The following is a 16,548-nucleotide window of genomic DNA, read 5'->3' on the forward strand; positions in this document are numbered from 1 at the left end:
TTTCGCACCATGTGCTCGGATCCTCATCCATGGGTCGTTATAGCCCGTTATTTTATTGAGGATTACGGGCTTCTGCATGGTAATACTCAAATCCGGAGTTCTTGGTGGCATGTTCTTAATGCCGATTCCCGCTTCTCCAGTTCTTCATCTATGCTTGTCCATTTGGTGTGTTCCTGGAGACAGGTCCTCCGGAAGGCGCAGTGGCATCCAACGGAGGATCGCTTAGCTACTAATTCTTTTCAATTGGAATTGTTGGCAGTCTCGTGGTTAATTTCGTGGGAAGGTAAACATGAGCTTCGACCCAAATTCAACCGCATGGCACGTTTGGGCTTAACTTCGGTAGCGGATGCCACCCTTGCCAGTCGCAATGTGTTGATATCGTTTCGTACAGCCAGGAGGCTTATCAGGATCCCTCGTGGATACAGGTATTTATGGGAACAGCTTTTGATGGTGCTCCAAAGCAGACAACCCTTTCCTACCCTTGCTATGGATCGTCCTTGGCAGGACTGGGACTTTGCAGGCCGGCTGAATTTAGAAAAGGCTTCAGCTAACCAGATGTATCATCTTCCGATTAAAGATCATCAATGGCTGGTTGCTAAAGCTAATACTCTATGGGGATTGCATAAATCTAGGTCATGGTGGAGGGTAACTGTGATGGAGGGCTGGTTGAACAAGACACCCTTCAAATATAAGGTCTTTCTTTGGAGGGTGATGATTGGTGGTCTTCCGCTTGCTTCAGCCCTTTCCAAGCGTTGAATCTCCAACGGCAACTGTTTCTTTTGCACCACCACTGTGGAATCTTCCCGTCATCGTTTTATTTCTTGCCCCATCTCTCAGAAAATCTGGTCATTCTTGTCGGCCGTTTGGCGAGCGGTGGTTGGTTTTGCGCTACGCCTGTTTGATTGGGTTTTTGCGAGGGCCAAATATCCCACACCGACACAGCCTCATGTGAAGATCTTGTTTCACTTTCTTCGATATTGGGGCTGTTGGCATAATTGGACCATTCGGAAAGCTTTTCTTTTTGATTCCGCCTTTAATGTTCAGTGGCATATTGCGCGGCGTAAAGGTCTCTTGTATTGGCAGATAGATCTTCTCTGGCACTTTGACATGCTCCCTCGGGAGGACTTATGTCCCTGGCATATGGCAATTTCCTCTGTGTCTTTGCCATGACTTTTTAACTCTTTGGTTCTCTGTTTCTTGTAGAGAGTCAGTGTGTACACATGATGGGGTAGAGCCATCATGTATCTTGTAATCATGCAATCTTGTACCTTTTTTCGTAATTAATACAATTACCTTTTACGGAAAAAGAGAGAGAGAGAGAGAGAGAGGTAAACAAGGCAGCTGTAAGATGAGAAATGCTTGGACTTGTAACTATTAATCGCATGCACTGGCCCAAGTTAGTTCATAATGTTTCGCTTGGTCCAGACCTGTTCTTTGGCCAATGTTAACTTACTCCATGCCCTAACTTTTTCACACTGACATAACATCTGTGATTTGACACGCTGTTTACAGCATTGTTTCATGGTGTTTGTAAACAGCATGTCTGTAGTTTCATGCTGACTTTTTCACTATGGCATGGTGCTTTAACCTTCTAGTATGTTAATTCTGGAAAAGGCACATGTTCTTACTTTTCATTTAGGAGCTGGCACCCTCCTCAAAATGAGGCTGCAGATGGTTCTAGATTTCGCTAATGTCTTCTTTAATATGTCACAATGCTACTGTTTTATCAGCCAATGTGATGAGGCAATCTCATAACTACAAGCCAAGAAGTTTTGGTATAAGCCACTTTTCTTGGTGGTGTTCGTATTAGTAGCTAATTAAAACATGTACTTTTTGATAGTTGTATAGCACAATTTAACATAACAACAAAATACGTGTAGTATTTTCATATATTTTTCTTATGCATGAAATGTTAACCTATTGCAGAGCTTCCAGAGAAGTCTTATGGATCTGATTGCCGCTTGTATACACCAGAGAACCCAAAAAGCAGGTTTATAAATCTTTATGTATGGAATCCCACTCGACTTGTTCAATTAAAGTTGATGATCATTAACATTTGCTCAATGACTTGCAAAAGCTTTTTTGCATGTAGGACAGTGCATACAGCTGTTTTTCCCCTCATCAGTAGAAAGTCCCATGCACAACTTGCTAGTTAGAATGTGGGAAATGGATTGTTCTGTAACTTCTAGCTACTATTCACATACATGACACAAAACTTAAAGCAAGTATATACCTTGCAGGAGACAGTGGATGAGTTTGTTCTAGCCCATGCACTTGGTTGGTGGGGGAAAGCTATAATGATTCGGAACAGCACTGTTTTGTGGATATTATCAATTGGATTTGAGATGATGGAGGTACATATTTTGTTTTCTTTGTTAATTATGTCCTTTCCTTAAGCTCTCTCCTTTTGTGTGTGTGTGAAACCAACCTTTCTCGTCAGATAGGGTGGTACTAGCGTGATTTAACACTAATTATAGCAAGTAGTTAATTCACATAAATTGAAATGCATACTCTACCACTTTAATCTTAGACAATGGATATCTTGTTGGCCTCAGCACCCCTTGCGGTATTTCTTTAGCTTTTTTTGCAAATGGATGGAGTACAAGTGAAATTCTTGGATCTTCTCCGCTAATCCAATTGCCTCTTGCTGTCAAAATTGACCAATAAGCCTTGAACCCAATTTGCCCCTTTGTTTGCTCGGGGAATTGGCCTTCACCTATTCCTTGTGAGACAAAATAGCCCAAAATTGACATTGTTTGGGTGGCCTCTTGAATCTCTTTGGAATTCTTTAATTTCAGCTGTTGGAATTCAAGTCAATTCACATAAATTGAAATGCATACTCTATCACTTTAATCTCAGACAATGGATAGCTTGTTGGCCTCAAAACTAGCATCCCTTGCGGTATTTCTTTAGCTTTTTTTGCAAATGGATGGAGTACAAGTGAAATTCTTGGATCCTCTTTGCTAATCCAATTGCCTCTTGTTGTCAAAATTGACCAATAAGCCTTGAATCCAATTTGCCTTCATTTGCTTGGGGAATTGGCGTTCACCTACTCCTTGTGAGATAAAATAGCCCAAAATTGACATTGTTTGGGTGGCCTCTTGAATCTCTTTGAAATTCTTTAATTTCAGCTGTTGGAATTCAAGTCCTTGGCCTTAATTTTGACCACGCATCTCGAGGGGGACTTTCAAATCCTAATTTAGTTGTAAATTAGGGTTTATAGTAGAGATTTTCCAATATCTCTAGCTTTGATAACTCAAAAAGCTAGAAAATTTTGAGAGGAGTTGAGAAATGGTTGTAGGATGAGAAAGAATATTAAAGAGAGAAAATTTAGATCCATCGTGAGAAAATGGAAGAAATTAGTTTTTGCCATGTCTAGACAGCCATGAAAGCTGTTAAACCCTAATATCTGCTGTAAATTAGGGTTTATAGTAGAGATTTTCTCAAATCTCCACTTGCAATGACTTTATTGCTGTAAAACTTTGAGCAAAGTTAAGAAATGGTTGGAGAAATAGAGAGAATGCTATAGAGAGAGAGAAAATTTAGAGATTTATTGTGAGAATTTGGTGAAAGTGAGTTGTTGATCCAATTTTCTAGTTCCAAATAGATTCACCAATAGCAAAGGGAGTATCAAAGGTTGTAATGTTCAAGAAAAAGTGCATCAACTGCGATTAATAGCTTCCCTTGGTCCAAAATAAGCAACTGCCTTGATCAAAATGGTCTCCAATGGTTGAGAAATGACCCCAAAGTAGGTGACAACCTTCCAACTACTCTTCCCAACAGCTTTAAAGAGCAAAAATGAGTTTTCCTTTTTTCTTCAGCCCCAATTCAGCTCTTCCACATCACATGAGCTTCTTGGGTCTTTAGACACTCCCAGGATTTGAGAGGGAGTGTTAGCTTGGCTATGTCAGTCTGTCATCTCTTGGTTGTGAGCTCCTTTTAGAGAGTAACAGAGATAGAGGAGCTTTGACAGTTTTAGGTACATTTCCTTCAGTTGTTGGCTTCCTCTGTGCATTTCTAGGTCAATTTTTGTTTTTCCTAGTTTATCTCTACTTGCTTGATATTGTCCTTGTCATCTGAGATTTTAATGTGGTCTCTTGGTATTTTTTTTGGCATTTTTTCAGTGCAACGAACATTAAATGCATGTTGGCCACCATTTTCGCCCTTATAAGAGTGTAGGTTGCCCGGTTTTTGATGATGTTGGCTATCTATAGCCAGTCTCTCCACTTGGTAGACACACACTCTTTTCCGTCTTCAGTTCTTCATTTGCAGGTGCATACTCCAATACTCAGACACTTCGCGTTTGGTGCTGCCATTGTTATCAGTCTAATTTGGTGTCCTCATTGACACTATGGGTTGCGTACAGGGTCTGATCAATCCATTCCCTTTGTATTAGCATTATTTTTTAGTCAATGCAGTACTCTTCCTTCATTGTTTGCTCTCTCTCTCTCTCTCTCTCTCTCTCTCGCTATTTCTCTTCCGATGCGTATTTTGACAGCCATCCCCTTGCAATTTTGCAATTATTCTTGAGTGCAATCCAATTTGTCAAAGCATTGTTGCCACTACTGGAATACATGCTAGTATCATAGTCAAACAACATGTGCACTTATTGCTAAACCATGCTTATGCCCTATGCATGTTTTAATTTTTTGTTTACTAATTATGATTCACACACATGAATCATAACCATTCTCAAAACTGTAAGGGATGCATACACATGTGAAAACCCAATACTGTTTTGACCACCAAAGCACTGTAATACATAAGCTGAGCATAAACAACACCTCATAGCAATCATGTACTACATGATACTCATGTAAGGTATACATCAATTGCAACCATATGTAACTTATGCATTGACAGCCCCAAAAATGGCTAGTGTCCACATTTTAGCTACTTTTTTCCCTCTTCCTCCATCACTCCGATACTCTTTCCTGTGCACTCCACGATTGTCTACACCCCTACTGGAGGATATTGGAGTTCGTGGTTACCCTTTCTCTTTTCCTTTAGGTACCCTGTTTTCTCATTATTAGGCCTACATTTGGAGGTCTTCTACAACTAGCTACTTTCTTCCCTTGTTGGCGACGTTTGTATCATTGCATTTGCTGCATTGATCTCCCTCAGTTGGCATCAACTTCTACTAGCTTGATGACTTGCTCAAATCTGCAGTTTGCATCTGGAGGCCTTTCCTTTACTTCCGTTAGCTCCTAGCACCTTGCGGCAACATTCTTCCACCTTTTGACAATTCCTGGCATCAGTCGTCAGCATTTGGGTTGTTCGTGATTTGTGTTTTGTAGCCCATCACTCCATACATTTCCATTTGCAGCTCTCAAGTTGCAAGTGTTATCATTCATTTGACATTTTGTTACCTGGTCGGTGTTGAACTGCGCTTTACTTCCTCAACAATTGATGATTATCTTCTTCATCTTTGACGGCATCAAAGATTGTGGTTCTCTCGCTAGACAATTGTTCTTTACTTTCGATTGATTACTTCGATAGCTCACTACTCGGAGAACTACATTTTACTCCCTTCACTGTGTGTAGATTCTTTGTAGGTGTTGCCACCTGATTCAAACAAGATAGTTCAATCATCTTTCGAGCTTTGGCTCAGTTGTATCAACTTTTCTTCTCATAGCATGATTTAGTGCATCATCACCATGTTCTTTTTGTGTTTGTGAGTTTTTCTTTTCTTTCAATGTTTGCCGTACACACTTTGTGTTTCTCCTTGCAAACCTTATTCTCTCTTTGCACCATCATATATTTTGACACCCAATGGCAGAAATATTGTCACCATATAGTAGCTTGGATGCAAACCAAGTATATTTGAGATCCACTATGTAATTGAGCTATCCATTACTAGGGGATTGGAAATGCAACCTTCCCATTGAGCATCAAGCAATACTTTGGACCTTCTATACTTTGCTGAGCCTTAATGAGTCCAATTCAAAATGGATTCTAATTGAAACACATTAAGGTAAAGTGCATCACTAAGGATAATCTGCCAAGTCACCCTCATTTGGTGAAGCAATTTTGAAGCTTGATCAAGAAGCACATGAAAGATTTACCTCTAGCTTTGCTTGCCTTCACTAGATTCTAAGCCTTTGTCTCTCTTGTTGCGATGCTTTTGTCAGAAGTGGAGCAGCGGTGGAAGCATAAACATGTGCTGAAATAAACTGTTGAAACACAAGACAAAAAGCGAAAAGAAAAGAACACGATACAGATGTGAACTCAGATGTATGCACGGGAAATGGAATCTATATATCTGAACACGAGACAATCGTATACAACAGTGAGTCATTGGCTGCGTGGGCACTGGCACTAGCTCCTCTCTCCACAGAGTCTGCAGATGGTGAAGATGATGTGTTTGACTCAGGAGGAGCCACTGAGATAAATAGGCTGAAAAAGTGGGGAGCAATAATGTTGGTCGGACAGCATTAATGCTGGCCGATTGGTGCATAAAAATGCTCCACTGGCATAAAATGCCACACTAGAAAATACCTAAAATACCTAATAAAAATGCCCAGCCCAGATCAAGCCCAGATCAAGCTCAGACTCACACATGAGCTGACAAATACTCTGCTTAACACCCTCTCTCAGATCATGAGTGATCTGATACAATGCAATAGTACAATGAAAAGGGATCAGAAACTATACAACATAGAACCACCAAGTAGAACCATGGATACCCAAGTAGTGGGTGATCAAGCCACCACCAAGGTGCCTCGGAGAGAACCTGATGTCGATGTCGATCGTACCAAACACCGGAAAATAGAGAAGATCATAGCATGTCTCTGTGTCCATCACCAATGTCTCGCAGTAGTATACAAGACCATCCTGTCAAAAATGCCTCTGAACATAGGTGACCATGGAGTCCCTGCCTTTGGCTAGACCGCCAAAGTGTCCCCTCATGTGAGCTCCAGACGAAAGCCTTCCGCTCTCTGTCAGATAACCAGCTCAGCATGAACCTGGATGTCAATCCCAGCTCCAGGATTTGATTCCGCCAGACTGAAGTCGATGCGTCAGGGATGTCCCTCTCTGGAACTTGTGCACCTGTATAAAAATATAGATGAGGCGCGGCTGCCCCATCTGAACACCCGCTCACACTCGCTCTCTGGTAGAAAAGAGTCGTGAGGGATGACCTCATCACCACCACTCGAAAGCAGCCGAGGAAGGAGTCACCAAGCCCTTCCCGCGATCCAAATAAGAGAATCCCTTCCGCGCCGTGGACTTCACCTTGGTTAGAGGATCGGAGTCGGAGTTTGATGAAGGAGAGGACTCATCGGTAGAGCCAGCATCCCGCTTCGTCTTCTGCTTCTTTTTCCTGGAAGCCGCTAACTTCTTGCAGTCCTTCCGCAAATGTCCCTTCTTGCCGCAGTGGTAACACTGGGCCTTCGACTTCTTCTTCCCGTCACCCCTCTCTGAAGCTACATAAGCCTCACCTCCATAATGTGCCAGAAGCCGCCCCTGTAATCTCAAGGATGCCTCATGCTCAAGAAGCATCGAGGTCATATGTGTAAAACTGACAGGAGTCGATGATGTCTGCGCCCGCAAAGCATTGGGCACTCCATCAAACTCCCGAGGGAGCTTGTAGAGGACCGCCCCGACAAGATGCATCTCGGGAAGAGCAGATTGCATGTGCCAAAGCTGGTCTTGTACCTGCGTAACACGAAGAAGAAAAGACTGAATAGTATCTTTCGGCTCAAACTTCATCTGCTGGAGCTGGCCATAAAGTGTGACGGCCCGCATGGTGGAAGGTGCCTCGTACATCTGCTGCAACTTTTGTCATACTTCAGGAGATGTCCTATAGGAGGTAACCGCTGGTAAGACCGCTTTAGAAATACACCGAAGCAACGTCGAGTAAGCACGGGCATCGTCCGAGTCCCATGTGATTACCGCTTCCTCATGGTTGTCCTCATCAAAGTCTTCAGGAAGAGGAAAAGAACAGAGAGGTCGAGCAATAGCTCCACAGACGATGTACCATAGCCGCTTTTGCACAAACCAAGCTTTCATGACAGCACTCCATGTGAGATAATCAGGTTCATGTAACTTATCATCAGTGGAAGTGCACGGAGGAGCCATATGGAGAGGATAAAAAGAGAAGTAGAGAAGAGATGGAATTGAGAGAGGAAACACAGCCAAAACACAAGCACAGACTGCAGAAAATGAGAGTTTACATGCAATATAACCCAAAATCTGATCAATAGAAGACAAAATCTGTTGTAGAAAGTCAAAAAATCAGTCAAAAACTGCCAAAAACAGAGAAAACGGCCTGAAGTAACAGTCACCCAGCCACGAGAGACGCTGAATTAGCAAAACGCAGGCTGTAAACTGGAGAAAAGCAGGTAGAAAACTGTCGTCAGCAGCTGCTGATGAAAAACGCAGGCAGCAGAGGGTGCGTAGGCAGCAGGCAATGGCAAAACTGCAAAAAACGCAGGCTGAAAACAGCCCCAAAACAGGTCGCCTGGCTGCGACAGCAGTCGTCTGATCAATAGGGGTACAAAACAGTCCTGAAATCAGCAAGAAAACACAGCAGAAACACAAATCCTGAAAACTGATACCATGTCAGAAGTGGAGCAGCGGTGGAAGCATAAACATGTGCTGAAATAAACTGCTGAAACACAAGACAAAAAGCGAAAAGAAAAGAACACGATACAGATGAGAACTTAGATGTATGCACGGGAAATGGAATCCATATATCTGAATACGAGATAATCGCATATAACAGTGAGTCACTGGCTGCGTGGGCACTGGCACTGGCTCCCACTTGATGATGTTTGGAAAATTCTCAATGAGTGCCAAATCTTCCATAGATGGCCATTCTCTCTGTTTCTGTTCTTTAGTTTGTTCCCAAACAGTTTGCCACCAAGATGCAAGTTTTTGCTGCTTCAACAGGAAGAGAAAACAATCCACCACATAGAGCATGCATCATGATGGTGATATGTTTCCACCGTTGTGGGGTGAAATTCTTATGGAAAGTGGCTTTTATTATGAGAAATTCCAACTCTTCAGTGGAAGAAGGAACTTTGCAAATATCCATTGAATTCTCCTCTTCTTGGCAATGCCATTTCCAAAGTGGGGAGCAATAATGCTGGTCGGACAGCATTAATGCTGGCCGACTGGTGCATAAAAATGCTCCACTGGCATAAAATGCCACACTAGAAAATACCTAAAATACCTAATAAAAATGCCCAGCCCAGATCAAGCTCAGACTCACACATGAGCTGACAAATACTCTGCTAACAGCTTTATACTTTCAGATTGCTACAATTTCAACTTAACTAATATGTAACATTGTATCTAATTGACTAGCCTCTCATATATACCTAACATGCTAGGAGCACCAAATGCATTAGGAAACATTTTTGCTTACATATTTTGGACTATTGCAATGTGATTGTGCATGGGAATTTGTATTCTACCAGCCATACTAAGATACATTTTTCTATACATTATGTGCATTGATAGCTGCATTTTCTCTCATGATTAGTACTATATAGAGTATTTGCATGACTAAGACTAACATGATAATACCAGAGTCCCAAACACAGTGGGTTGTATATATGTATTGCTAAACTTGTAACTTTGTGTCCTTATATCATGCCAACATTGCTATACATGGGATGAACACTTGAAATTCGCGGAATTGAGAGGGATTTCAGATGCCAGGCCATCCATTGTGAATGGGGTAACATTTGGTTAGTTGGTGGTTCCATTTATACAAGTCTTGGGAGAAAATGAAAGGGATTGCTTGCTAATTGTTTGTACAGTAAGAGGTTTTTGAATCAGTAAAGGAGATGGTGGAATCTCAACTTGTATTTAATCCATAAGTAATTAAAGCTAAAGAAATACTAGAAGGGGCACCAATTTTGGGGCCAATTGGGTGTTTATTATCCAAGATTGATAAGCTAACGTGTCCATTTGAGTTTATGCTCATTTATTAATTGTTGTAATTAGGTACTTGATTAGGTTTTACCATTCTCTCCAAGACCACATTGGGCTAATAAATCACAAGTGGGGCAAGGAGAGGCTAGTGGGCCTAGTGGTACTCGTCAAATTGGAGATGCGAGTGGCCCATAAAAAAGAAATGCATGCATATTCGTATTGGGTCCAAGTGCAAAAAGGACCTCATTGCCATCTTCTAGTGGTGGTGGGCAAAAGGGTTCCTTGCATGGTGCAAGTGTCCATGCAAGACTTTTGAGGCAAGCAATTGTGGAGGCAACTAGTGAACTCACACACTTATTTATTTGGTGTGCTATCCCTTTCAATGTGGCTACTACACATCAATGGAAGAAGACAATCAAGGGAGTGAGCCGCATAGGGTGTGAGTGGGAAGGCCCATCCGTGGATGCATTACGCATACGGGAGCTTCGAAAGGAGAAAGCATCCATAGAGGCTCAATTGGAGCCCTTGAAGAAGACATGGATGAAATATGGATGCATAATATTATGCAATGGATAGTTAGATATGCGTTGAAGGAATGCTTACAATGTTTTGGTGTCTTCATGTGAAGGCACCATGTTCATTAAGGCCATCGATGCCTTTTCCTTACGTCTTAGTATCACAGGAGCTTTCATTTGGGAGCACATGCTGTAAAGAAATACCCTAACAAAGATACACAAACAAAAACCATACGACAAAGCACAGACTGATAAAATAACACAGTTAGGGTTAGGGTAACTCAGAGACAATGAACACAGAAAATAAATGAAGTGATATGACTGCTGAATATACAACGCTCATGTAGCAAACACACAATGTAGTAAATGAATACTGAACCTCGAACTCCTATATCTCAAGGATTAGGGTAGGGGTAATGAGCTGGAGAGTATGTTGTACTCCGAATGGATCTTGAATCGCAGCAAGACAGCCTCCGGATGTTGAGCAATAGTAAACGCAGCGTGTGTATTACTGGATTTGAAATAGACGGCAGTCTAGAGAGAGTGTGTAGTAGACGCAGGCTGCAGAGAGAGAAAAATAGCATAATTGCATTTCATTGCATTCAAATATGCTTTTATAAACTAAATCTCCAAACCAGCCGTGTAGTTTAGGTTTGGCCTAGTGATCATCAAATAGATAAGGTCGCCCATAATCTTCTGATACATAGTGATATCCTCAATCAAGTCAACCTCATGCACACTAAGCTTAGCATTAATATCCAAAGGTATTGAAATAGGTATGGAATCAACCATATTATATTTCTTCAACATGTCCAATGCATATTGTCTCTGTGAACAACCATATACTCTCTAGAGTTTGGATTATCTCTATGTAGAGAAAATCGCATAACTCTCTGAAATTCTTCATCTCAAATTTAGTGTTTACCACCAGTCAGAGTTGAAAGAGAGTGCTGAATGTGGAATGACAGAAGGCTAGAAACAAAACACAGTAGGTTGGAGGTTGAACGTGGCAAAACACAGCAGTGTACAACTTGAATGTGCTGGCAGCTGATCACTGGAGGCTAGGAAGAGTAAGACGATGGCTGAGGGAGTGAGTGTTGATGTACATGGTCTGGTTCGGCTGAAAATGCAAGCTGCAAATGTGTTGCAAGTAGGGCAGCATCTGATGTTATTAATCTAGCTGAAACATAGGTTGCAAATGAGGTGCTTGATGCAAATGGAGATGTGGCAGCAGCCATGAAGGTTGGATAGCCGTTGGAGAGAAGGTTAATGGCTAAAATTTGCAGTGGAGAGTAATGACCTGAGAAAACGGGATAGGTTGAATGGTGGGCAGCTTGTCTATTTATAGATGAGTAGATCTTGTTAAATTAGAGTTTTGCTTACAAGACAGAGAGACTCTCTAGGATTACATTTGTAAAAATAAAAGTGTGGAAAAATTTGAGTTTTGGGGATGTTTAAAAGAGCTAATTATGAGAAAATGAATGAACTATGGGAAGGAGAGAAACGAGACAGTGATAGTGAGTGAGTTGAAGCAAGAGATTGGAGTATACTCTTTGAATTGAACTAAAAAGAGTGCGGGTACAAGCTAAGTTACGACAAGGGTTGACCTAACCATCCCTCTGCCAATGACTAGAGTTAAGCTAACTAACTCTAGTCCCTAGTATCACCGCTTTTAAATGTAAAGACACTAGGTACACATTTATGTATCCCAAAACGGTGTTTCGGCAGGTCCGAAACAGATCGGCCGTTTTGGACCGGGACGGAAACGGGAGCACGCCGTTTTGGGATCCTGCGGCCCAGCCCCGTTTCACGTGGTTATCCAACGCCGAAACTCATTGTCCTTCCCGACTTCGTGTCACTCGCATAGCTCTCTCCTCAGCCCTCCTCCTCCTCAGACTTGCAGCAGTGAGCTCCCGCCTCCTCTTCATCTTCCTCTTCCTCTTCCCCTTCTTCTTTCTCTTCCTCTAAGCTCTTCTTCTTCTCCTTCTCCTTCAGACTTCTCCTTCTTCTTCTTCTTCTTTCTTCTTCTTTCTTCTTCTTCTTCTCTTTCTTTTTCATTCTTCTCCTTCTCCTTCTTCTTTCTTCTTCTCCTTCTTCTTCTCCTCCTCCTTCTCCTTTAATCCATTACCTAGGTCCCGACTCCTAAAGGCTAATCATATCATGGCGCTGGACCCATATTAAAGGCACGTTACTCAAATCAAGGGATACGAGGGCTTCGGCGGATGAAAGAAGTGGCAGTGCAACTATTGTGGATTGGAGAAATCGGGGAGTGTAATGCGTGTGAAAGAGCACTTGGCTTATGTTTCCAACAAAGATATCGGGCCTTGCACAAATGTGTCGGTAGAAGTAACAGTAAGTCTCCATCTTTGGTGCCGAAAGCGTATGGGTATTGAGCTAGAAGAGGATGAATCAACACCACATGGGGCTAATGAAGCACAAGTGGGGCAAAGAGAGGCTAGTGGGCCTAGTGGCGCTAGCCAAATTGGAGGTGCCATTGGCCCATTAAAAAAAGTGGATCCATATCCATATCGGGTCCAAGTGCAAAAAGGACCCTGTTGCCATCTTTTAGTGGTGGTGGATAAAAGGGCTCCTTGCATGGTGCAAGTGTCTATGCAGGACTTCAAAGGCAATTGTAGAGGCAACTAGGGAACTCACATGCTTATTTATTCGGTGTGTTGTCCCTTTCAATGTGGCCACTACACATCAATGGAAGAAGACAATCAGGACAATAAGCTGCATAGGGTGTAAGTGGGAAGGCCCGTTCGCAGATGCATTACGTACATGGGAGCTTTGAAAGGAGAAAGCTTCCATAGAGACTAAATTGGAGCCCTTGAAGGAGACATGGGTGAAATATGGATGCACAATATTATGCCATGGATAATTAGATATGCGTTGAAGGAATGTTTACAATGTTTTGGTGTCTTCATGTAAAGGTACCATGTTCATTAAGGCCATCGATGCTTCTGCCTCAGGTCTTACCATCACAGGAGCTTTCATTTGGGAGCACATGCGACAGGTCATCATGGACATAGGAGTCCAAAATGTGGTGCAGGTAGTGACAGATAATGGAAGCAATTGTGTATCTATGGGACGTATGCTTGAGGAGGAGTTTCCTAGCATAGTATAGACTTCATGTGCATCCCATTGCCTTGACTTGCTTATTGAAGAGTTGGGCAAATATCTTGGGTGGATGACATTTTGAAGACGGTAAGAAGCATGGTAAGATTTGTGAGGAAGAGGTCATCCGTCATTGTTGGGAATAAAGGGCCATCGTGCCTTTTATATGTGCACGGGTGTGAATACACCCTTAGTACATTGTCCTTTCATACATATATTTATCTAAAAACCTAAAGTGGTGCACTCGTCATTGTACCGAAAAACGTGTTTACTCTCTACCATGCTCTCTTGCACTCTCTCTGTCTCTCTCATTGCGCATAACGATTGTTTGCCTCGATCTTCGTGCCTAATCGATTCTTATAAACTGGTATCAGAGCGTAAGGTGCTGTAGACAATCGTCAGGCGTGCTGACAACTAGAGTTCGTGTCGAGTAGGGAGTCGGCTGGAGTTCGCGACCAAACTGGAGTTGGGTTCTATAAACTGGGTCTGCAGTTTTTGCAACGACCAACAGACAATAGGCTTGAGACAATCGACTGGTGCACCAGCTGACGGGCGACCAACGGACAGGCGATCAGCAGCAGCTGACGGCGACTGCAACAATTGACGAAGGGCTTCAATAGGCGCTGACAATGCAATTGAATGGCGCGCCTTGAACGGGGCGACATTTAGTCGACGACCCATTCCACGGGTCAACAAAACTCCCCGTCATGTTCTTGTTTTTTCTTTTTTTTAAAAGAAAAAATCAGATTCTACCTCTTTCTTGACGGGGTTTCAAACGCCAGGCACAAAAGGCCATACTTGTGCAATTTTGGCCTAGAAATTTGGGGCTTCTTCAGATTGAGTACTATTCATGCAAAATCGAGGCATCCGCGTCAGAAATTGCAGACATTGTGCGCATTTGAACTGGAGATTTCACTAAAGTTATTGAAATTTTGCTCATTTGAGTGAAATTTCTCAACATTGGACCCATAAAATTTGGGGCTTTTCCCAGATTTGGAGAATGCGATGCAGGACAAGCAAATTTGTCTTAGAAATTGCAGGAATTTGTGAAATCTTGCCTCTGACATTTGGGGCTTTTAATGTACATGCACAAATTGGGCTGAAATTTACCCAATTTCTTGACATTGAGGCACATTGGATCCCGTGCAATTCGGGGCTTTTGCAGTTTGGGAAAAATTTGTGCAGCATTTGGTCATTTTATGTACATGCAGGTTGAATTCTGCGCAATTTGGACATCAACACTTGGTAAAATTTGGGGGTTTTTGCCTAAATTTGTAGCTCTCATTGCTCTTCGTTTCTAGCTACAAAATGCCTAAATCAGATACCGTATACAAAAGTTATTGCCAAAATAGGATAGTACTATCAAGCTACAATAACTGTCCCCACGACTTCTATAAGATGCTCTATGTCCACAAAAAATGGATAAAATGGCTGCCTCTCAACTCAATAAGTACTTCAACAAGGCTTAGCTAAGCTTTGGGAAGCTTCTCAACAAGCATGGAGCAAGTTGGAAAAAGGAAAGGCTCAAGGCATACCTCAAGACAAAGAAACATTGACTGCTATGAAACCTTGAGTTGGAGATTTGAATCCAACCTAAAGTAAAGGATGAAGAAGCTCCTTGAATGGTTGGTTCTAATACCAATTAAAGAGAGTGAGCCCGGAGTGGAATCACACGAGTGGAAGCAAGATCTATAATGAAAGGAGCAAGAGAAAGAGAGAGAAACACAAGATATGGGATGTTCAATAGTCTTAATGCATGATTAGCCTTCCCTTTATTTAAATGTCATTGAAAGAATAAATAATGAAGTATAGTGATGGGCACCAATCTTGCTGAGCTTTGTCCAAGGAAGTAGGCTTATCATCATCCAATAGTGAGCTCATAAACACATGATCATCATAATCATCTAGTTTCGTAAAATCAGCCAAATGTGTCCCCCTTGCATCATATGCTGCATGTTTAACAACCCTTCGAGTGCAGTGAGGTAAGGGAACATCCATTTTACTCTCTTGGAGAGTATATAACAACCATCTTGGGACTATTTAGGCTGCATTTATAGTAGCCCTTTTCTATTGTATTGCATCTTCCACTACATGTGGCAAACTATCATCAAAACCTTGCTGTTTGGGAGCATATGGTGCAGCAACAACTTTTTGTATTATGTTTGTCCGACTATTTATAGCAGGCATAGACTCCAAAGAAAGTGGCAAAAGTCCGTGAAAGACATCATCAAGGTCATGGGTGACTGAAATTTGAAATAGATCATGTAAAAATGCAACATTTTCAACAAGTATGATATCCTTATTGACAAAGACTTTCTTTAGAGGTGGGTTATACAAGCGATAGCCCTTGGTCTTTAACTTGTAGCCAATAAATATGTATTTTACAGCGTTGTCATTAAGCTTTCCACGAAACTCTTTCGGAAGATGTGCATAGGCTATGCATCCAAATATCCAAAAGTCGTTAACTTTGGGTCTTGCCATGCCAAGCTTTAAATGGTGTGATTGTCTTGGGTTTCTTAATGGGTATACGATTCAACACATGATTTGCACACTAAAGGCCTTCTAGCCAAAATTTATGAGGCAGTCCCTTGCTTTTCAGCATACAACAAGTCATCTCCATAAGAGTCCAATTCTTCCTCTTAGCCTCACCATTTTGGTGAGATGTCATTCTAACAGTGGTTTGATTTGTAATGCCATGATTAAACAAATGTCTGAAAAGCACGAGATATGTACTCTTCCCCTCTATTTGTGCGAAGTGTTTGCATGTGCAAGCTAGTTTTAGCCTCAAGCTTTGCAACAAGATGTTCGAAATATATGAATACATCAGATTTTGCCTTCAGCCCATACATCCATGTATACTGAGAGTAGTTATCAAAAGTGTGACAAAGAAAAGATGACCCCCAAGTGCATTTGTCCTCATGGGACCACAAACATCATAGTGAATAAGCTGTATTTTTTAGATAGCACACATTGCACTGTTCTTTTTGAAAGCAAACCTATGCATTTTTTCCAAAATACAACCTTTGCAAGCATG

The 16,548-nt window shown here is 41.9% G+C and overlaps 1 protein-coding gene across 2 annotated transcripts in view; it reads left to right on the forward strand.

Moving 5' to 3' along the window:
• PSS1 (phosphatidyl serine synthase family protein) overlaps positions 1–16,548 on the forward strand; it is a 106,470-nt gene that overhangs the window by 42,466 nt on the left and 47,456 nt on the right. For both annotated transcript variants that reach the window (XM_087671922.1, XM_087671923.1), the window contains exons 7-8: positions 1,927–2,006; positions 2,241–2,354. In XM_087671922.1, the coding sequence (XP_087528048.1) occupies positions 1,927–2,006; positions 2,241–2,354 (194 nt within the window). The remainder of the gene's footprint in view (positions 1–1,926; positions 2,007–2,240; positions 2,355–16,548) is intronic.

This window comes from Lygodium microphyllum, chromosome 29, assembly GCF_053477565.2.
Source record: "Lygodium microphyllum isolate KBCC chromosome 29, Lygodium_microphyllum_v1.1.10, whole genome shotgun sequence".
In the NCBI taxonomy this organism is placed as follows: Eukaryota; Viridiplantae; Streptophyta; class Polypodiopsida; order Schizaeales; family Lygodiaceae; genus Lygodium; species Lygodium microphyllum.